Source organism: Anabrus simplex, chromosome 4 (genome assembly GCF_040414725.1).
Source record: "Anabrus simplex isolate iqAnaSimp1 chromosome 4, ASM4041472v1, whole genome shotgun sequence".
In the NCBI taxonomy this organism is placed as follows: Eukaryota; Metazoa; Arthropoda; class Insecta; order Orthoptera; family Tettigoniidae; genus Anabrus; species Anabrus simplex.
This window is the reverse complement of record NC_090268.1, coordinates 299,822,610-299,845,145: the sequence shown is the minus strand read 5'-3', so window position 1 is coordinate 299,845,145 and position 22,536 is coordinate 299,822,610. Positions and strand designations below refer to the sequence as shown.

At 37.4% G+C, this 22,536-nt stretch overlaps 1 protein-coding gene and 1 non-coding gene across 3 annotated transcripts in view; both read left to right on the top strand.

The window, feature by feature from the left end:
• The window catches only part of LOC136871910 (translation initiation factor eIF2B subunit epsilon), a 152,366-nt gene extending 130,672 nt beyond the window's left edge, over positions 1-21,694 (top strand). The window contains exons 9-11 of one of the 2 annotated variants that reach the window (XM_067145627.2): positions 2,786-3,069; positions 12,927-13,079; positions 21,432-21,694. In XM_067145627.2, the coding sequence (XP_067001728.2) occupies positions 2,786-3,069; positions 12,927-13,079; positions 21,432-21,506 (512 nt within the window). In that variant the 3' untranslated portion in view covers positions 21,507-21,694. Of the gene's footprint in view, positions 1-2,785; positions 3,070-12,926; positions 13,080-21,431 lie in introns of those variants that run through there. The other variant, XM_067145628.2, reaches the window with a different exon arrangement.
• Positions 3,662-3,738, top strand: TRNAL-CAA (transfer RNA leucine (anticodon CAA)). The gene has a single exon. It is a non-coding gene; the product is annotated as a tRNA-Leu (tRNA).
• Positions 21,695-22,536: the final 842 nt, after the last annotated feature.

The following is a 22,536-nucleotide window of genomic DNA, read 5'->3' as shown; positions in this document are numbered from 1 at the left end:
AACTGGTCTGGAATTAAAATTTAGCCCTATGCCAAATTATAGTACCACAATTCACTAAATAACCCAAAATTCAACCCTGAAAAGAGCCGTTTCTTAAAAAAAGTTTCTTCCTCTTCACTTTCATTAAATCTGCATTAATTTTATTCCAAATTAGCAGCGAAGATGTGGTTTCTTCTCTGGCTTGGAGGAAAAAATGCCTCCACGTCAGACAGTTCTTTCCCCCGCCAGTGTAGTGAATTGAGATTTTCCGACTCATCGGGTACTCCCAGGAAACAGATAAGTAAATGGGCATAGTTTTTGCCCTGGGATTATCCACTATTTGAACCCCCCTCCCCCCCGCCGAAAAAAGGACGAAGATAGTTCACGGATCACGGATGTCTGCGTCTTGGTCATTTCAGCACTGTAGCTTTGGACTGTTAGATCGGCAGTGTAGTCCTGTTCATTAAAAGTGAGAAAATACGTGGTTTTTCATTTGATCGAGTATTTCATATGAAGGCATTGTTTTAATCGCGCCATTCCTACTGACGTCATTGTAATGACCCATGTTCATTTCAGTTGGGAAAACCACTAAGAGAGTCTTTCTGAGAATCTATAAAGGCAGGCGGAGGGTGAGTGTCTGCCATTATAATGAAAACTCCCCAACCTGATTGTGATTGACGGTAGGCAAGCTGGCCTACCATTACAATGAAAATTCCCTAACCCAGTCTTCATATGAGAAAAGACGTTGGTGACTTGCCCGTCGTGCTTCTAGGCAACTTTAAGAGCTATGCAACTTAATACAATCTTGCTCACAACGTTTATACTACCTAACCTAGAATTCTGTATAAAATTTAGAATTCCGTAGCGAAGCACGGGTACATCAGCTAGTCTGCAATAAATCTGGTTCTTCGATTTCTCCTTATCATTTTACAGTTCCAGTTTCCCGGGTACTGTTGACGAGCCTCTTCCATTCTCTCTTATTGAGATACGTTCTGTTGTTAACGACGTCCTCCAGTGTGCTTTCCCGATCTACAATGTCCTTCTTTACGATGTCCATCCAGTGGGTTCTTGGTCTTCCCTCCATCCGTTTTTCCTTGTACCGAGGTATTTTGCACGTTGTAAAGCTGTTCAAAGTATATTTCCCACCTCTGCAATATATTCTGCTTCTGTGTCATCACTTCCTCCTGTTCTTATTTAATGAAGTTAGCACCTTCACCTGGTTTTTCTTCTTTTTTACCCACTGGAATATGATCTTTTTGCTTCTGGTTTCATCTTCTTGCAGAGATTCAGTGAATTTTTGCCCACATTTCTTTTTCTCTTCTTGAACCACCTTGGAGCATTCCTTCTTGCAGTGCCTGTATTCTGTTTTGCATTTTGTTGTTCTGTTTCTCAGCCATTTCTTCCAAGCTTGTTTCTTCTGTTTAACTATATCTTTTACCCTGTCATTCCACCAGGGCGTTTCTTGATCTTTCCTTCCTGATACTCTTCCACAGGTCTTCTCTGCAGATTCCACCATGACTGTTTTAAAGTAGGCCCATTCTTCTTCGACCCTTCCGATGTCTTCCTTAGGTATACTTGTTTCAGTGTGTGTCTGGAACTCTTCATTTATTTCCTTCTCCTGCAACTTCCACACCCTTAGTTTTCTCTGCCTAATCTGTCATCTTTTGTATCTTTCTCATCTTTAACTTTGCTATCACAACTCTGTGGTCTCCTTCAAAAGATTCACTTGGGAGGGCTGTTACATCTACCAACATTTTCCTGTTACCTTTCTCAACCAAAATGTAATCTATCATAGTTTTGATTTTGTTATCCCAGCTATATCTTATCTTCTGACTGTTTTTCTCTTGAAACCATGTGTTACCAATGATCAGCTCATTTCTTCTACAAAAGTCTTTCAAAATATCTCCAGTCTTGTTTCTCTTGCCATACCAAAATGGTCGTATAATCTCTTTATTTCCTTTCCTTCCCTGACCTACTTGGGCATTCATGTCTCCTATGATCACAACTTGTCCTGTACATGGCCTTTCAGATATTCAAGGTATTCCTCTAGATCCATATCTGTATTTCCTGTTTGTGGAGCACACCCTTGAATTATATTTGTAACACCAGTTTCAAATCTCAATCTGACCTTAATCAACCTGTCATTTATATTTTCCACCAATTCTAGGTATTCCTTTAGGTCTTTTCTAATTATGGGACCAACACCGGTTTTGGCTTCTCTTCCTCCACTGTAGTATAAGGTGTATCCTTTCTTTAGTTTCCTCTCACCTTTTCCTTTCCATTTGGTCTCACTGATTCCCGGCAATGCTATATCTTTGTCACCAAATAACCTACAATTTCTTCCACTTTCCCTGTTAGTGTCACTACATTGATGGTCACTATCTTGATGTATTTGGTTGCTGGTTGCCCATTTCTCACATTTCTCCCAGCATCACGAGAATTGCACGTCACTTGTGGGGAACGTCCTCCATTATTATTATTCTTCTTTCTTTCTTTTCTTTCTTTGTTATGCTCGTTTACAGAGCGCGTTGGAACTTGTTAGCTTGATGATGGTTTTCTTTTCTTCTTGTTCTTCTTCTTCTTCTCCTCCCGAAATCTCTTCATGAACTCGCTATGCTGTTTCTTGTATTCTTTCGTCCATTGCTTCCCTGTGGTTCTTTTAGCCTTTTCCGTGAACAAGTGCTTTGTATTATTATTATTATTATTATTATTATTGTTGTTGTTGTTGTTGTTGTTGTTGTTGTTATAGAATGGATCTTGAGTTAACTCTACATTGATTTTCTTTTTCTTTCTGTATTTGTTTCAGTGTTCTTCAATGAAGTTGTTGATTCTCTGACACGAGGATATGAAGACAAACTCCATTGTGAAAATTTAATTTTGGAAATAAATTCTTCTCGATATGCTTATAATGTGAGTGTTCAAGAAGTGAACTACCATGTTGTGAGGGCATTACTGAGCATGACTATTTCTTCATCATCAGCACAGCAGTTTCATCAAGAACTGCATAAACGATTAACATATTTTATGCCCATACTGAAAAATTATGTTCGCAATGAAGAGGCTCAGAAAGACTGCCTACATGCGATTGAGGTATGTTGTGATACTAGACTTATAGTAAATGTAAGTACTCGAGCATTAAGGTTAACATAGAGAGCACCTGAATCTAGTGTTAGGAAGTGATAACTAATTGAAACTTGTAAATGGGGAAAGCTGCAAGTGCTGAAACCAAAAAGTTTCAGAAGTCAAACAAATATATTTAAACTTACCAATTCTTGTTTTTGATGGCTAAAAATGCAATAAAGTTAAATTTTAACATTGTTCTTGATATTAACTTATTTAATGTTCATTTCCTTTAATCTTTAAGAACATGCATAAAGGATCACCCACTGTCTGGGATTGTGTGATATTGATATATGGACATTCAAATCAAAATCTCTTTATTTGCAAATGAGGTGTCTACGTCGGTGGCAAATGGTACACTAAAATACATTATTGTCAAGCACTAAATTTTAAATTAACAAGAGAAGAAGAAAGTTTTTCTAGAATACAATAATATACAATTTACGCTAACAATTTTTTTTCTATTAAACAAACAGATCATACTTAACGCACTCTACAGTGTGCTAGCAGCAGTGCCAGACCTGTAGCTCAGATCCTTTCAAACAGAACAAAGATGGCCTAGGCCACCATAGCTCAATTGGTAGAGCAACCGACGCAAAATCGGGAGGTTGTGGGTTCGGATCCCACTGGTGTCCGGCTGGCCATTTTTGTTCTGTACTTAACATCTCTTCAACACGTACTTCATGTACGTAACACGACCTAATACATTGAAAGTCTGTTTCGATTACAATGCCGTCATGAAAATTCAATATTCATTGACATGCCCCACAACGGGCGACTTAAACGCACTCTGCAGTGTGCTAGCAGCAGTGCCAGACCTGTAGCTCAGATCCTTTCAAATAGAACAAAGATGGCCTAGGCCACCATAGCTCAATTGGTAGAGCAACCGACGCGAAATCGGGGGGTTGTGGGTTCGGATCCCACTGGTGTCCGGCTGGCCATTTTTGTTCTGTACTTAACATCTCTTCAACACGTATTACATGTACGTAACACGACCTAATACGTTGAAAGTCTGTTTCGATTACAATGCGGTCGTGAAAATTCAATATTCATTTACAAAATTCTACTTATATCTCCTATACTTACAAACATAGTCAACTCATATACAGTATGTGGAATTACTTCAAATAATACTATGCAACTAGTATAAAATTAAAATTTACATTGTATTTATTTACTTTTTTTTAAACCCATTTTGGAACCTAAGTAGCATAACGACCTGCTGCGTCTTAACCAGAGCCCCTTTCACCACCACTTTTCAGAGTTCCTGAAGGGCCTTCACAGCTACCGTAGTGGTCCCAGGGCCCTCAAAGTCCCCATTGTACTTCACCCCTACAGGCAGTCCCCTACTTTGGCTGTCCAAACTCCATGGACTAGGATATGGAATTCATTTTTTTTCACACACATTTTTTATTTACAATAGCCTGCACTGGTCGAATGCCCTCTAACATTTCATTTATTTTCCCTGTTGCTGTTTATTCTCTTCTTGAATATCTGTACAGATTTTGGAAAAGGATCAAACACTACCCCTGGTAAACTGTTCCACTCCTTCATGCCCTTCCCAATGAATGAAAATTTACCCCAATCACTTCTGCTAAAATTCCTTCTAATTTTATACTTGTGGACAGTTCTGCCAATATAATTATTTTCCAACTGAAGCCTCTCACGGATTTTTCCCCATGCTTCTTCTCCTGTATAGGCTCTATATAATCCTATAAGTCTAGTTTTCTCCCTTCTGTTACTTAAAGTTTTCCACCCAAGTTCCTCTAACATTTCTGATACACTACTGTTCCTCCTGAAATCCCCTGTTACAAATTTTGCTGCTTTCCTCTGCACACTATCTATTTCTTTTATTAGGTATTCTTGGTGAGGATCCTAAACACTGTTTGCATTTTCCAATAATGGACAAACCATACTTAAGTAACTTTTTTCTTTTAATTCTTTGTTGCATCCTTTAATTAGCCTCATTATAACATGTAACGATCTGTATGCTTTCCCAACAATATCATCCACATGACCCTTCCAGTGCAAATTACTTTCAAATCTCACACCTAAGTATTTGCACATGTCATCTTTTGGGATAACTACCTCATCCAAAGTATATTCAAATTCAGTTTTAAAACTCCCGTTTATAAATGTTGTAACAGTTGATTTGCCTCCATTAACCTTCATATTATTTTCTTCAACCCATTGTTGGATACTCTCATGGTCCCTTTGTAATTCTGAACAATCCTCAATGTTATTTATTTCCCTATAAACAATTATATCATCTGCATAAAATCTGATTTTTATTGTTATATTATTCCCTAAATCATTTACGTATATTAAGAAACGTAACGGACCGATTATACTACCCTGTGCAATTCCCTTCCAAACTTTCTCTTCCTGTGATATATTATTTCCTACTTTGACTTTCTGAACCCTTGAATTTAGAAATGTTCTTATCCAACGTATAACCCGTACATCCAATCCTATTCCCTCCAATTTCTTTAATAATATTCCATATTCCACTTTATCAGAGTCTTTGGAAAGATCTATGGCTATGCAATCTAACTGGCCTCCTGAATCCAACTGATCTGATATGTCCTGCTGAAATCCCACCAGTTGTGCCTCACAAGAAAATTTCTTTCTAAATCCATACTGGCTCCTCAAGAACCAATTTTTATCATCACATATCCCTCTGATGTACTTTGCTATTAAACTCTCCAGTATTTTACAAACTATACGGGTCAGGCTGATTGGTCTGTAGTTCCCTGGTTTCCTTTTATCACCCTTTCCTTTATAAATTGGTATTATTATAGATCCCTTCCATTCATTTGGTTTTACACTATTATTTATGACATAGTCAAAGAGAAATTTTAAATAAGGCACTATGTACCACCCCATTGTCTTTAATACCTCCCCAGTAATTTGATCACTTCCTGCTGCTTTTCCTTGCTGAAGCAGTTGGATTTCTCTGAAAATATCTTCATTTGTGAATGAAAAGCTTCTTGTTTCCCTATGTGTCTCTCCTTCTCTATCTTCTGTTAGTTTCCAACTCCTGACAATCTTCTACTGAATCTCTGAATTCCCTACTAAATAGATTTGCTTTCTCAGTATCTGTTAAATAGTGTTCACCCCCTTCTCCCACCATTGTAGGAATTTGGATTCCTTTTCTTTTTTGATTCCTAATATATGAATACAGCTTTTTCCATTTCCATTTGTGGTCATTACCCTCTTGAAGTATGCCATTCATATAATTCTCTTTTGCCTCCTTTTTCACTCTATTCAGTTCCCTCATTAGCTGTTTTCTAGTTTCTCTATTCTCCCTACCCTCTTTGATTTTCCTGTTTACTATTCTACATTTTCTTTTTAATTTTCTTATTTCCCTTTTATAATAAACAAGGTCTGAGGTAATTTTACCCTTCTTAACAGGTACAAATCTCTTCTCTTCTTCCCAAATGATTCCTTTAAATTTAGCCCAAAGTGTATCCACATTACTCCCTTCACTTACCCAACAACTGAATTGTGATTTAAGGTAAGTCCCAAATTCATCAACTTTAGTTTTTCTGTATAATTTCTTGTCTTGTGTGATCCTCTTATTAAGCATTTTTTGGTACGAGTCCTACATCCATTATTACAGCCTTATGGTCACCTATTCCTTCAATTACCAAGTTTTATCAACAATTTCCCATGGTTTAACCAAGAATACATCTAGCAAGTTATTGAGACAAGTCGGTTCTTGTACTACTTGTACTACTTGTGTAAATCCTCCCTCCCAAATTCTGTTCATGGACTTCACTTGCAGCTCCATTCCATTCAACTTCAGGCAAGTTTACTGTAGATCTGCCCCAATTATTACCATAATCTATTATTTTCTCTAATATTTCCATGTCCCTTTCCTCTCTTCCAGGCCTATATGTTTCTATAATTCCCATCTCCTTCATATTATCGCGAACTAATTTTATCCCTAATATTTCATCCCTTTCATCGGTAAACCATTCATGTGAACAATAAGTTTCCTTCACCAGAATAAACACCCTCTCCCTTTTTATCTCCTCAGTCTCTACGATAGACTGTATACCCTTGGAAATATGCTTGCCAGAAGCCCTTCATTAAAATTAGTTTAAATATAAACAAAGTTGAATGAAGAATGGCATTCCAAAAGTGTACTTACCCTTACTACACTACTATCTAATCCAGATTACGTCAGTGACATCGACAGAAAATAGAAGGGTACCTCAGATAACTTACCTCTGAGGGTAATAATTATCCTGCTCTTGTGTTCCCAGTACAAATTTCACATAAAATTTCCAAGATTTAGACCCATGTTAAAATGGGGATTGCTATGCGTGATCATAATAGTATACCCTTCTGGAAATACTTCTCTATTACCCACCCCTTCTCTTAACCACGATTCCACTCCTACCACCACATGAGTCTCATAAGATTCCATCAATGTACTGAATTTTAATTGTTTACATATTTACTGCACTCTGACAGTTTACCAAGAGCAATCTCAGACCCCCTTCCTCCCTAAAACTTGACTATTGCAATTGGGTAACATTTGACTCATGAGTTGAGAACGTCCCTGGAACCCAGATCTTTGTACATAGATCTTGATTTAAGGATCTGGGTTTTCTGGCAAGTTTCCCTGTATATGCCAATTTAGTGGTATGGGTTTTCTTAAGTGCATATTAGTTTGCAAATCTCAGTTGATAATTGTAGCAATTTGTCTACAGAGAGTTGCTTTTCCATTACCATTCAGATGTAACCCATGTCTAGTGAACATTTGCCTGCCAAGACCTAAAGTATCTACTACATCAACATTTCTGAAACTCTTACTTAATCTCTTGATTTTTATATTTATATTATGTACAGCTTTGTTCACACACGAGTCCTCTAAAAGGTCATACCCGGGTGGCACATTAACTACAATTACTTTTGAATCAGGTAGTTTGGAAATCTTACCTCTGAGGGTCGTAATTAGTTCCTCACCTTCATTTGCAGCAATGTCATTTGTACCACTCACAATCACCACATAATTGTCCTTCTCTAAAACAGGATCACAACTTGAAAGGACGTCTTCAGTTTTGGCACCTGGTTTTATTAGTCCTAAAACCTCAGTTTCTGGATTCTGCAGCTCATCCTTGATGCCTTCTGCCATACCCCGCCCTTGACTGTCTGCATAGAGTTAAATTTTTGGCGATCTTGACTTCCGGTTGGTTTTCTTCTTCTGTAGGTTACCTCTACTGGATTTAAAATTATTCGGAAAACTTGATGTGTCTTCTTCTGGAACTTGTTGCAATGACTGAAATCTATTTTGGCACAGCAAAGAGTTTTTTCCCGGTTTTAAGTTGTACGTAGTTTCTCCCATATGTTTAACATTAGGCCTAAATGGCTACGCGTCACTTCCGTCCATGGCAATCTTTCGTCTCCACTGTCTTCTTTATCTTCCAGTTTCTTTATTCTGTCCTTTAAGCTTTCATTTTCAAGTTTCAGAGCACATTAGTCTTTTTGTAGCACTCCTAAAATCTTAAGCATAGATTCGTAAGTCTCTCTTTCTTGTTGTTCTGCCTCACTATCAGTTTGTTTACACTCGGGACACAGCCACACACTTTCTTCAATATCAGTCCTATTTACAATATTTGCACAACGAAAATGGCACCATTCATCACACTTACGACACAGAATCCCATTTTTAACTACTCTTCTGCATTTGCCACATTTTTCACTGCATCTTACACCATTATCCACCACAGATATCACAGACTCGCACACAGTAGTCGCCATCTGGTTGTGTTGGTGGTTATTGTTTTATGGGGAGGTACAACCAGGCAGTCACTCCTTATAGAAGCATTCACAGTCTTGCCTGATTAGTTCTTTCTTTCCATATAGGGCTAAAAGAATCTTCTTACATTTATTATGATGCAATTGTCAGATGTTTTATCTGCCTGCAGATAGACTTTCATTTTTTGCACTTTGTATCTAAATTTAATTTTCTACAAATAAGAAAACAAGAAAATAACTCTATTCAATAAATATTGTAGGTAGAGATTTAATAGAGGATAGGAATCAGAATCAATGAATAGGACATTAGGAATTTGGGAACTGATTGATGAAAAAGATAGCTTTTAAAATGTTAATGGAGCTATTGAATTGCATATCTGGTTGTGAAGCACAGTTACCATACTTAGTGAGGCATAAAGTATTCAAGGTGACCTAATTAAAAATACAGTATTTTTAACTACCATAATGGTTGAGTTTTAAATGAGGCAAAGGAGATGAAATTCTGCTGTTGGTATATGAGTACTAAATGCAAAATATTTGTGAAGATCACTGTCTGACAGAACTTGTGAGCAAATTCTGACCAGGACAATATTGGCTGATTGATCCACAAATAAATGAAAACTAAATTATGTGGGAAATTTTTTTAGAGAAGCATGTTAGCTGAATATTTTAGATTAAGAGTGAATATCTTAATCCAGACTTGTAATATACTGAAAAGAAACAAGGAGGATGATTTGTTGGCTAATGGAAACATAAAAATAAAGGATGAAAAATACCTAGGGTTAAATTAGTACTGACCTTTTGTAAGGAGGTAAAAGAAGCACACCTGGCAAAGGTACAGAGTCCCTTAGGATAAAGTTTATTGAAGAAAGAAAAAAAATACAAATTAAGTTTTTTATTGATGTTCCATCAACTGGTAAGGATATTTTTTAATGGAAAGAAAGGCAGTATAAGGGTTTTGTACTCTGTCTTGAACCCAGTTTGTTAAGAGTACCCATGCGATCTGAAAGAAGATACAAACAAGCAAAGTAAACTGCAAGAAGACATCTAACATAATATTCTTTTTCCAGTTTGTAAAATGTTGGGAAAAGCATAGAACACATGCCAAGAAAGTTAGACAAGCCTAAGTTTATAAATAATGGAAAGGAACAAACAAATGACAACTCATACCATGCATAGAAAGATAGGAAGGAACACACAACAATGACAGGTCGTTGTGGAAAGAGGGAACAAGAGAAAGAGGAGACGAGGATAAACGTGAAAATACAAAAGGACAGGGACTCTTTCCACATCTTCATACACTGCAATTTTCTCATACACTGCAATCTTCTCATACACAGGCTCTCCCCTCATCAAGCCTTCTGAGCTCAAGTTGGGGGCTTGATCTCGGCTCAGTCCGGTGGTGTCAGCCTTATGTCAGTAGATTTACTAGCACATAAGAGAACTCTTACAGGACAAAATTCCAGCACCTCAGCATCTCTGAAAACCATAAAAGTAGTTAGTGTTACATAAAGCTAATATCACCATCAATAACAATCCCACTTCTTCTACATCCATTTCTTCTGTCTTGACGAGCTTCATGATGAGGGCAGACATCATACTCAGTGAGGGGCCATTTCAACAGATCTTCATTCTTCTGTGTAGGATAAGGTGTAAACAAGATAAATGGAGGGGATAAACATGAATACAGTCAGTGAATACAGTACAAACACAAAGAAAAAGAAAAGAGCCTGGTGGGTCAGTATAATTAATGGAACAGAACAAACAAGTGACAAATAAAATAATGTATAGATATTCAGAAACACAATAGGATAAATCTAGTGACATAATCTTTGGGCTCCTTTTCTTCTGTGTTTGTCTTGTATTCCCAGTCTTTAACCAGCAATATTCCTCTTTGTCTCTTTCATCTACATGAATCGAGCGAGTTGTCTGTGTGATTAGGGCCATGCAGCTGTGAGCTTGCATCCGGGAGATAGTGGGTTCGAACCCCACTGTCGGCAGCCCCAAAGATGGTTTTTCATGGTTTCCCATTTTCACACCAGGCAAATGCTGGGGCTCTACCTTAATTAAGACCATGACCGGTTCCTTCCCACTCCCAAGCCTTTCGTTGCCATCATTGCCATAAGACCTGTCTGTGTGGATGCAACATAAGGCAAATTGTAAGAAAAGAAAAGAAAAAAAACATCTACATGTGTTTACACAGTGTGTGTCATGAAACTGTGAAGTTGTATTTGGGAAATAGTGGGTTCGAATCCCGTCGGTATTCCTGAATATCATTTTCTGCCATTTCCCATGTTCACAACAGACAATTGCTGGAGCTGTGCCTTCCTTCCTAGTTCTGGCCCTTCCCTATCCGCTCATCGCCAAAAGACCTAATTGAGTTGGTGCGACCTTAAAAAAAAGCTATAAATGTAATGTTTTGTTAGCAAGACCTCTCTGTTATTGGCTCACCAAATGAGTAAATTAAGAGCCATCCCTAGTACTGTAGGAGATATTCTTTCTTAAGGAGCCATGCAATTCTGTGCTTCAAGTATTTCAGTAGTTACTTTTTACATTTCAGCTGTTATTGGGGTGCGTAATCGAAAGGAGAAAGAAATGCTGAATTACCGTATTTACATGAATAATCCCCGCCACCAAATAATACCCACACCCTAACTTTAGGAAGGCTGATTTTGAAGAAAACATGCCAACATTGATGCAAATAAAACCCACACCCCAATTCCGTGCCTCAAATTTTAAAAAAATATGCTATTTCTTGTCTTTTATTAAAAATGATAGAATCAAGCAATACAGCATATCTTCATAGAACAGTTTATGCAGGTTCTTGTGTACAAGGGGCTACCGAAAAATAACTGGAATAACGTTGCCGTGAGCGAAGCTTGTGTAGTACGCATTTCTGCCGCTAGGCGTGTATAGCGCAACTCATTGCCAGTTTAGTGCTGCCTGTGTTGTCGACCTGGCTTGTTCTGTTCATCTGCAGTGATTGTTTTTTCTAGTGCTGTTTTGTTCTTGTTTTGTTTTTTAAGATGGCAAGTTTAAGTGAACAATGTGCAGACCTTTTATTGGGGAGTTTTAAGAAGATTGCACAACAGTTTTTGTCAAAAAGGACCAGATTTGTGGCAGACAGGAGACTGGTTCGTCCACCACGACAGCGCACCTGCACACACAACCATCTCTGTTAGACAGTTTTTGGCTAAAAATGGCATGGTTCTGCTGCCCCACGCCTGACCTGGCTCCATGCGACTTTTTCTTATTTTCACCCGCATGAAAAGGGGCATGAAAGGACACTGATTTGACAACATTGAAGAGGTCAAGAAAAAAATGAGAGAGGACTATCAGCCATTTCTAAAGATGACTACAAAAAATGTTTCGAACAGTGGAAGCACTTGTGGGACAAATGTATGAGTTGCAATGGAGAGTATTTTGAAGGGGATAAGGTTGTGTTGTAAAAAATTTGAAAATATATAGCTTTTAAAAAATATTTTTTTATTTTTATTTTTAGCCCATCATATAACATGAAAATTTGAATGAAACAAATTTTATATTTCAGTTATGGGTAGGAACAAACAAGTGTCAAATCAAGTAATATATTTTTTATTTTTCTTGCTCCTTCTCGCACTGACTTGTCATTGCGTTCAGATCATATGTTCCTTTCCATTACTTATATTGATTCAGTGGATCCTTTTCTCCTTCTGTGTTTATTCTGTATTACTAATCTTTCATCTCCTTTATTCATCTTTGTCATGTGCTTCTTCCCTTTTCCTGTGCTTATCTTGCTTGCTTCTTATTCTACACTTCCCATAACAAGACTGAAGATCTGTCAAGATGGCCAATTAGTGAGTGTTGAGGTCTGTCCTCCTGATGCATCTTTGAAGCAAAAATGAGCTTGATAGCAACTGAGAAGAAATGGACATAGAAGAATTGGGATTTGATGTTTTCAAGTTTGCCTTTGTGTCCTCTTTCTTTTGTTCCCTCTTTTCACCCTGACCTGCCATACGTTTATCTTGTGTTCCTTTTCTTCTTTTTATCTCCATATTATGATTTATTTATTATTTCAGGATACGGTGAATTCGAAGGGTGAACTCTGGGATTTCCTGCCGAAGTTACTACATATGTTATATGAGAATGATATCTTGGAAGAAGATCCAATTATGGAATGGTATGACAATGTGGATGAAGCTTCTCCAACAGCTCCTGCCACAAGAAAGCAGGTAGGTAATTAACACTTTGACTCCCAGCTCACTCCATGGGTATTTAATCATGCAGCCCAGTGATTTTTAGATGACATGGGGCCTCACTAGGTAACATGTAACACCTGGCTTTAACTTAGTATCTCTCCTGTACTATAAATCCTAAAAATCTGAAGATGATCTAGTATGATCTTGTTACTTGCAACAACTATTCCTTATACCACTCTGCACCACTTGAATCCCAACCGTGCCCTTCAGATACCTCGGGACTGGCATGTGTATATTTAGATCACACATCCCACAATGCGGGAAATTACCCCAAGCTGTAGTAAAATGTTCATCTACCCACTATCTACCGGCAAATTGATATACTGTGTCATCTAACATACATTTGAACGTAAAAAGTTGGTCCGAATTCAAATACGACTAAGGTCAGATACGGTATCTTCCACATGTAAAATCTAATCTGACTATGGTCAGATATGGGAGCGAATGTGTTAAAGCTGCCATGATCAAAAATCCTACATGTATACCTGATGTACAGTTTGAGGTCCTCTTGCGTACTGTTATGAATAACTTGGTGAACTGTAAATTTTCCTGTTCAAACATATTACTTAGGGCACAAGAAGCTATTTTGATAAGCAGAGCAACAATAATAAAAATAACTAACGTTTAATTTGCCTTGCTTCAAATGAGATTCAGAATGAAAATTTAGAAAGGAAAAAAGGTCAAGTCCTCAGTCAGCCCCTACTATTTTGTACCTTAAGTCAAGGATATTTTATGATAATTAACAAATATTTTGTAGGGTGCACAGATTATTTACACATAATATACCAAGTAGAATATATGTGTATATTTTATAATTTTTATTCCAGATGAGTTTTAGGCAGGGATTTAGTAGAACTTGCGAATTTGTCATTTACATATCTGGACACCCGAGCTCTTCCATGGATCTAGACCATCAAAAAATACATTTTAATCCTTTAATGCTGGAATTTTAGATTCTTGTTCTGGGAAATATTTCATCCCATTGCAGAATATTTCTGTCATGGACAAATGCATTTGTATGAAATATCAAACTAGTTTTGCAGAATGTGCCATGTTTATTTATGTTTATGTTAGTTGGTGGGAGTATTTCTAAAGATTTTTGTTTCTTCCGTACCTACAAAACTTGTTATTTATTGTAATTAAATCTGCATACAGTATAAAAACCATTCAATGAAACAGCATGTAATAGACATAAACTTCAAATCTGACAGGATTATCCAAGTCAATCTAAAATTAAACCATACCCAGAACATTAGTATCATTCAGTGCTATGCCCCACAAGTAGATTGCGATAGTTCAGGGAAAGACCTATTTGAAGAATCTTTGGAATAGCAAGTTAGAAGGGAAGGAGCCGTTGTTATTGGTGGCATGAATGTCCAAGTAGGGTCTGATAGGCGAGGTTATGAGAGCATCATGGGCACACATGGATGGGGATCAAGGAACACTGAAGGAAGCAGACTCCTAGATTTCTGTCTGAGAAATAACATAGTTATTGCTAATACCTGGTAAACCGGGCGAGTTGGCCGTGCGCGTAGAGGCGCGCGGCTGTGAGCTTGCATCCGGGAGATAGTAGGTTCGAATCCCACTATCGGCAGCCCTGAAGATGGTTTTCCGTGGTTTCCCATTTTCACACCAGGCAAATGCTGAGGCTGTACCTTAATTAAGGCCACGGCCGCTTCCTTCCAACTCCTAGGCCTTTCCTATCCCATCGTCGCCATAAGACCTATCTGTGTCGGTGCGACGTAAAGCCCCTAGCAAAAAATACCTGGTAACACAAACAGAAAAGTCACAAAATCACCAGATATGGATGGAATGGGCAACAGGAGTCCATCATTGATTATATTATGGTAGATAAACATATACAAGAATTGCTGGATGAGAAAGTAATCCCAAGTGTGTCTCTTAACAGTGATCATAGGCTCCTCGTTAGTTGTTTCAGGTTTAAAGAGTTTAAGGAAATAAGAACCATCCAGGACAAGAGATTAAAAGTATGGAAAGTGAAGGATAAAGAGAAGGCCATAGACTATCAAGAAAAAATCTGGCAGCGAATACCAAAAACAGACACTGGAACAGTTGAAGAAGAATGGAGAAATTTCAAGGAATGCTTGCTCAAGACAACAGAGGAGACGTGTGGAAGAACAAATGGCAAAAGGAAATGAAAAGAGACACCATGGTGCAATGATAAAACAAGAGAGACAGTCCTTAAAAAGAATGCCTACAGAAAATATTTCAAAAGTCGAACAGATAAGGACAAAGAACTCTTATAAGTTGGCGAAAAAAGAATCTAAGCAGATTGTCAGAGCAGAAAGAGAAAAATGGTTGAATGAATGGAGATCTGCCCATCATTCCATATCTTGTGAAAAAGTCTATACATCCACTCCTTTCCTGCATCACCCATAGACCTGATCATTTCACCACACACTTCATCAATGCCTGGAGATTTTCCTGTTTTTTTATGTATTTCCATGCGTATTCTGTTATCACTCCATGTCAGATCTGTTATAGTGTCTTCCATCCTTCCATTATTAACTAATCTATCTAATGGAATGTTTGTGATATCATTCACATTTAACAGCTTATCAAAATAATTCTTCCATTCTTCCCTAATCTCTCTGTCATCTGAAATGAGATACCCACTATCACTAGTCAGATACTTAGTCTGTTCTTTGTCCCTCCTCCTATTCTTCATCATTCCATACAACATTTTTCTGTTGCCATCTACATCTTCATTTAGTTTATCACTCACCGGGCGAGTTGGCCGTGCGGTTAGGGGCGCGCAGCTGTAAGCTCGCATCCGGGAGATAGTGGGTTTGAATCCCACTGTCAGCAGCCCTGAAGATGGTTTTCCGTGGTTTCCCATTTTCACACCAGGCAAATGCTGGGGCTGTACCTTAATTAAGGCCACGGCTGCTTCTTTCCCATTCCTGGGCCTTTCCTGTTCCATCGTCACCATAAGATCTATCTGTGTCGGTGCGACGTGAAGCAAATATTAAAAAAAAAAAAAAAAAGATCCAATGATACGATCCGCTGTCATAGAGCACCGGACTGTGAATTTTGATCGACTTTGGAATTTTTCAATTGTAATTTCTGGATTTGTTCCTGCCGATTGTCCGACTCGTTGGCTGAACGGTCAGCATACTGGCCTTCGGTTCAGAGGGTCCTGGATTCGATTCCCGGCCGGGTCGGGGATTTTAACCTTAATCGGTTAATTCCAATGGCACGGGGGCTGGGTGTATGTGTTGTCTTCATCATCATTTCATCCTCATCACGACGTGCAGGTTGCCTACGGGAGTCAAATGGAAAGATCTGCACCTGGCGAGTCGGACCCGTCCTGGGATATCCCGGCACTAAAAGCCATACAACATTTCATTTCATTTAAAATGTTTGCTCGTCTTGCAAAACACTTGTATACCAAGTTACTCGCATTCCGAGGTTTCACTCTACTCTATTGTAGGATTATCAGGTTGTAAACATGGAATTAAGTGACTAATTTACCCTAACAAGATTCATTTCGATGATTCATTCCTGCGATATCACCATATAAGTGTCACGTCAAGCTATCTTTTTATATCTGATATGGAATCTCCATCAATAACATGTAACTACTGCTCCCAAAGTACATTTGATCCAAGTTTACGCCAATATTCTTCATAATCTCCTCAAAATATTTCATATTATTTCACAAAATCATCATAGCAACATATTCATTCCATTTCTTCATTATTATTCTCTTATATTGTCATTTCCTAACTCTCTCCTCCATTTCATGTCATATCTCTTCGAAGTATATCACATATTCATCTCAAATATCTCATATCAACGTGTACGTAACTCCTATCTCATTTAAATGTATCTTCAGATCAGGAACTTCACTTACAGCATTAACATGTCTTCATATTGTTTTGATATCCATACCTAACCTATCAATTATGTATGACGACATAATCTTCTCATATTAGAAACATATCCTACATTTCTTTTAAAATATTACAGTATTTTATTCCTAATCATTGTCTTCACATCATGGCAAATTCTGATATGATCATATAACTTTATTGAAATAACACTGATATCTACTTCACTTTCCCTATCATTTGGATTGTCTAGTTTCTTCTGAAGAGTACTTAACTCCATCACTACATTTGTATATTATCAAGTCACTCGCGGTAACTTAACGTACATTGGTTTATTTATTTTGAAGATTCAGTTGACCTATTCCCTATTCAGCAAAATGCCACTCTTCTACATTATATGTTACCTAGCTGTTATGTTTAATGTGATATGAAACTTAACTTCTTTCCTTTAAGCGGTCGGGAACATGTTGGTTTTGGTCCTCTGTCGGCTATGGTCAGGCCCCATCCTTCACCGGGTTCCTTAGAGTCATTCATGGGAACATCGCTCTCTCCTTTGGTCGTCTTGGTTGGCATGGCCCCGAACAGTCATCCTTCTGCTTCTTAGAAAATTATCTTGAGCTTGTCTTGCGCATTAAACAGAATCAAGTACATATATGACATCTCCTGGGACATTATGACAAATACTAAGCCTGCTAATATTAATATGTTGTCTGTAGTCAGATTTAATATCGGCTTTTCTTTAAATATGATACATTTTCCCAAGGTGTCTATTGTAGTCTTATCTTCTTCTAATGGCTATTAATTGCTAGTTGGATTAATATTTGTAACTGTTGCGTTAAATTCGTTTTCTCGTTTTCTAAGCCAAGGCTTGTTCAATGCCTTCTCTATGTATGGCTTACTTAATCCTTCTTATTTCTTGCATATTTGATGCAACTAGATTATTTATGTTGATATATAATACGTATTTTAAACATATAAAGGCTTGTAGTAACTTCTTTTCTTCTCTCCTTTATATGTCTTTATATTATATCACTTATATTTCTTTTTATAGGATTTGCATCTGTTAACTAGCAGTATGCATTCATTTGTGTATTTTTCTTCAGTGTTAGGCGCAACAATTTTGAACTTTTTTTTGTCATATGCACTGCCATCATGAAACAGTTACGTTTCCATATTTCCGCGATACAGTTTTCTTTGACATTTCAAGAATTTGTGTTGTATCTAACTCCATTACCGGTAATCACGCGTAAATCGACCCTGCCGAAATGCTTCGAGAACAATGAAGTGGTACAATATACACATTTCCATTATTAGATGGAGTAATAATCAACTCGTTTGAGACATCTTCAGTGAAAAGAAGTTAACATTTTTACATAATTGAAGCTTCATATGTTTTAACACACTTTTTAGCTTCAATTATGTAAAAACGTTAACCTTTTTTTCACTGAAGATGTCTCAAATGAGTTAATTATTACTCCATCTAATGATAGAAATGTGTATATATTGAATTTTTTTTATTTCCGTCATGTCTGTTTTGTTTTTCATTTGTTCCTTGATTATTGTTTTTAACACATTCTTAGCTTCTATTATGTAAATAACTTTAACCCCCTTTATTTTTATTTTTTTCACTGAAAATGGCTCAAATGAGTCGAAACATGTTTGACTTTTATTACTCCATCTAATGATGGAGTTATGTTATGTATTGAATTGGAGAACACATTAAATTTTCCTTTGAAAAGTCCTAAAATCATACCTCAATTAACACTGGTTCATTTACTCTGTGTTCTCAAATATTTATCTATGATAAGATTAAAACCTCCATTCTGAATTATTCCATGCACAAAGTAGGTTAACCACACATAGGAATCTTGCTGAAGTTCAAATTGGAGTGATAGACTGCAGACCTGTGTTCAGCTTCCCACCTCTCAGAGCACATGTCTCCCAGCTGGTAGCTTGGCAACGCCGCTCACAAATGTCGCAGTCGTTCTCTCTGTGGCCCAACAATAAATCACCAGATGACAGGTCCTATCCATGGACCGGGTGTGTAGCATTGAGATGGTTGTGAACAGTTGCTGATGTGCATTCAAGTTCCATCGTGTTGATACCACATAGTTTCACACTCACCTAGGAGCATATCGTCTAGCAACAGGGGTAGTTGATAGCAGAGAAACTGTAGGTAATGGGCTCCTGTCTAATGCTTGAAATGCTGTCAAAATCAACACTCCAGTAGTTATGATGATTTGCATTGCCATTGTTATGAAGTTGTGACTTGTCTGAAAACAAGATTTTCAACATGAATGTGCAATTATTTGCCACTTGCCTCAGTATCCCTGCACAGAAATCAACCTGATCTTTGAAATCTCATTCTTGGAACTCCTGTAGCTGTAGTTGATAGAAGTGAAAACAATTGGCATGCAAGATCTGTACAACAGATGACTGGCTGATATTGGCCTGTTGTGCTACTGCCCTGGTTCATTTAAGAATTTCCCTGGATAGTAATCCAAAACAACCTCCACAGTATCACCAGACTTCACTGGAACCTCTCTAATGGAACGTTTTCAGGAAAGTGATGTTGATTTAATGAAAATAATTCCAATGAATGAGATTGTTGACCTTAAACTTAAAACGACGTTTCAAGAAGTATAACTATCTGGATGCTCAGAGTATTGTCGTGGTATACCAGCTAATCCTAAGAAGTGTTGAGGGAAGAATGTTAAATTTACTCCCACGAATGTAGTTGTAAATTGGATTTTTTAATCACTTAGGGTTTAATGTCGGCCCTGTGAATAAAGGATATCATTGAATAAATCTGGCTATAATTGCAAATACTGCATCTATAGACAGGACATAATGGAAGTGAGTGACAGCATGTGTCATGTAAGATGATATCAATTGAGAAGCTGGCTAATACAACTCCTGTTAATCCACCAATGGTGAAAAGAAAAACAAATCCTAATACCCAAAGTAAAGATGGGCTATATGTTAGTTGAGTACCGTGGAGAGTAGCGAGTCAAGTGAAAATTTTAATTCCTATAGGGATAACAATAATTATAGTGGTGGAAGTGAAATAAGCTTGAGTGTCTACATCCATACCTGCAGTGAATATGTGGTGGGCTCATACAACAAATCCTAGAAGACCAATTGCCATTATAGCATAAATTATACCTAAGGTACCAAAGGTTTCCTTTTTCCCCGCTTTCTTGACTAATAATGTATGAAACTATTCCGAATCCTGGGAGAATTAAAATATATACTTCTGGATGTCCAAAGAATAAAAAAAGGTGTTGGTAGAGAATTGGGTCTCCACCACCACCAGGATCAAAGAATGAAGTATTTAAATTTTGATCAGTGAGTAAAATAGTAATAGCACCAGCTAATACAGGAAGAGAGAGGAGGAATAGAGCTGTGATGGCCACAGCTCATACAAACAGGGGAGTTTGATCTAACAATATGCCTGGAGCACATATATTAATAGTTGTGGTAATGGGATTAACAGCTCCTAGAATAGAATAAACCCCTGCTAGATGGAGTGAGAAAAATGCTAAATCAACAGAGGCTCCAGCGTGGGCATTTCCTGAAGAAAGTGGGGGTACAAGGTTCAACCAGTACCTCCACCGCTTGCTCCACATTTCTAAACATATTTGTGGTGGGTGGTTGTTTGTGTGGAAATCTATCGTAGTACAGGCATTATGCTTGCTGTGCGTTTGCTCTTGTTTCACTGTAGATGATGAGCATGTTTACATACGTTTGCTCTTGTTTCACTGTAGATGAAGAGCATATTTACATACTCATCTTTTAAACACATGGGAAAGGAATGACTTAACAAAAGCTGTGTGCAATTCATTGAATGTGACAAGCAGCCTTGTGTTTGATCCTCTAAGTTCTGGATGGGAATAAAAACATTTGGCTCTGGTGGGATTCAGACCCTCCACTGAACAGTGCATGTACAAGCACTTTTGCACTTATTCCACTACCCCCTGTTGACAACTCTTACAAGTCTTTCATAAACCATACATTTTGTACATCTACTTCTGTTTCACCAAGTCTTACCCATTTCCTATCTCTGTATCATTGTTCAGCTTTACTTCCATATCCTATTCAACATGGTTGCTTGGCATTACCTATTTGGCTTGCTGCATGAGAAGTCATGCAGTATGCAGCTACCCGATTTATACATGTTCTTACAACAGACTCACTGTGACGCAGCAGTCTGTCGTTACTTTTCACTAGAGAGTATTTTTCTCTGCAAGGTATATCCACAGTGTCTTAGCACGGTATGAGACTTAGGCAAAGGACTATCGACTTTTTTTTTTTTTTTTTTCATTGGAAGGGTATCTTAACATTGAGAAAAATAAGGGCAGAAGACTCACCTGAAATGGTATATCATAAGTTTTGTTAATAGGTATATTTTAATGTAAAAGAATTATGTTGATTTCTCTGATTTATTCTTCTTTCCTTTTTTTTTTTTCAGGTGGAGCCATTAATAAAATGGTTAAGGGAAGCAGCATCTGAATCGTCAGAATCAGAGGATTCAGAAAGTGATTAATTTGTATGCAACAAGATTGATTAAAAATCCATCATTGTATGTTTCTGTTGATTTTTATACCCTTTTTCCTCTTCTAATTAATTATTAATCCTACTTAGAAGTGAGATATTATGTTCCTTTTACGGGAGTTTTGTTGTTAGTTGTGAGAATCTCGTGTGATACAAATTTAGATGCAGTTGTAAATTAGACACTCATATGAACAGTTGTTCTCTGTAACAGACAATTAACTGTGTACTTTGGTCTGAAATGAAGGATTATTGTAAACATTTCCATACAGTGATTTATAACTTCGTAACCAGGAGAATTTCAAGGCTTTATGCTGTTCATGTCACTTGGTCTTGGTACCCACTAATAAGATAACAGACCTGGAGAATTCCAAATGGGTCCAGTGTTTATTGAAGTGATGGAGAGTGATGGTGAACTAGTTCTACCTTTGATTCAAATCTTCATAGAATGGAACAGACAGTTAGAGAGGACAGTTATTTAACTTGAACATCAGTTCACATCTTCTTGAAAATCACATTGCAACAATCGGGAGCATTTCATTAAAAAAAAATTGCCTTATAAAGTTCTGAACATGCAGGCCTGGATCTCGGTAGATCCTTGAACGGAATTTCAGAGACAGGCTAAGAAATAAAGTTAACAAATTTTAAAACATGTTCTTCAAGATAGTTGATGACTAAAACAGTCTGATTAGAAATGAAGGGTGTTTATTAAGCCTTTTCTTTATTCAACATGCTGATTGATAATTTATAGTTTAATCACTTCATTTTATTGGTTTGATTCAGTCTTCATACTGTGCTAACCTCTTTATCTCTACACAAATATTGCATCCTACATCTACTCTGATCTGTTCATCATATTCATGTCTTGGCCTCCCCCTATCATTCTTTCCTCAAAACCCAACTGAATAAATAATGTCTCAAGATGTGTCCTATTAATCTGTCATCTTGCGAAATTTCATCTAGTCATTCTCCTCTCATCAACTTGATTCTGTATCTCTTCATTTGTGATCCATTGCACCCATCAC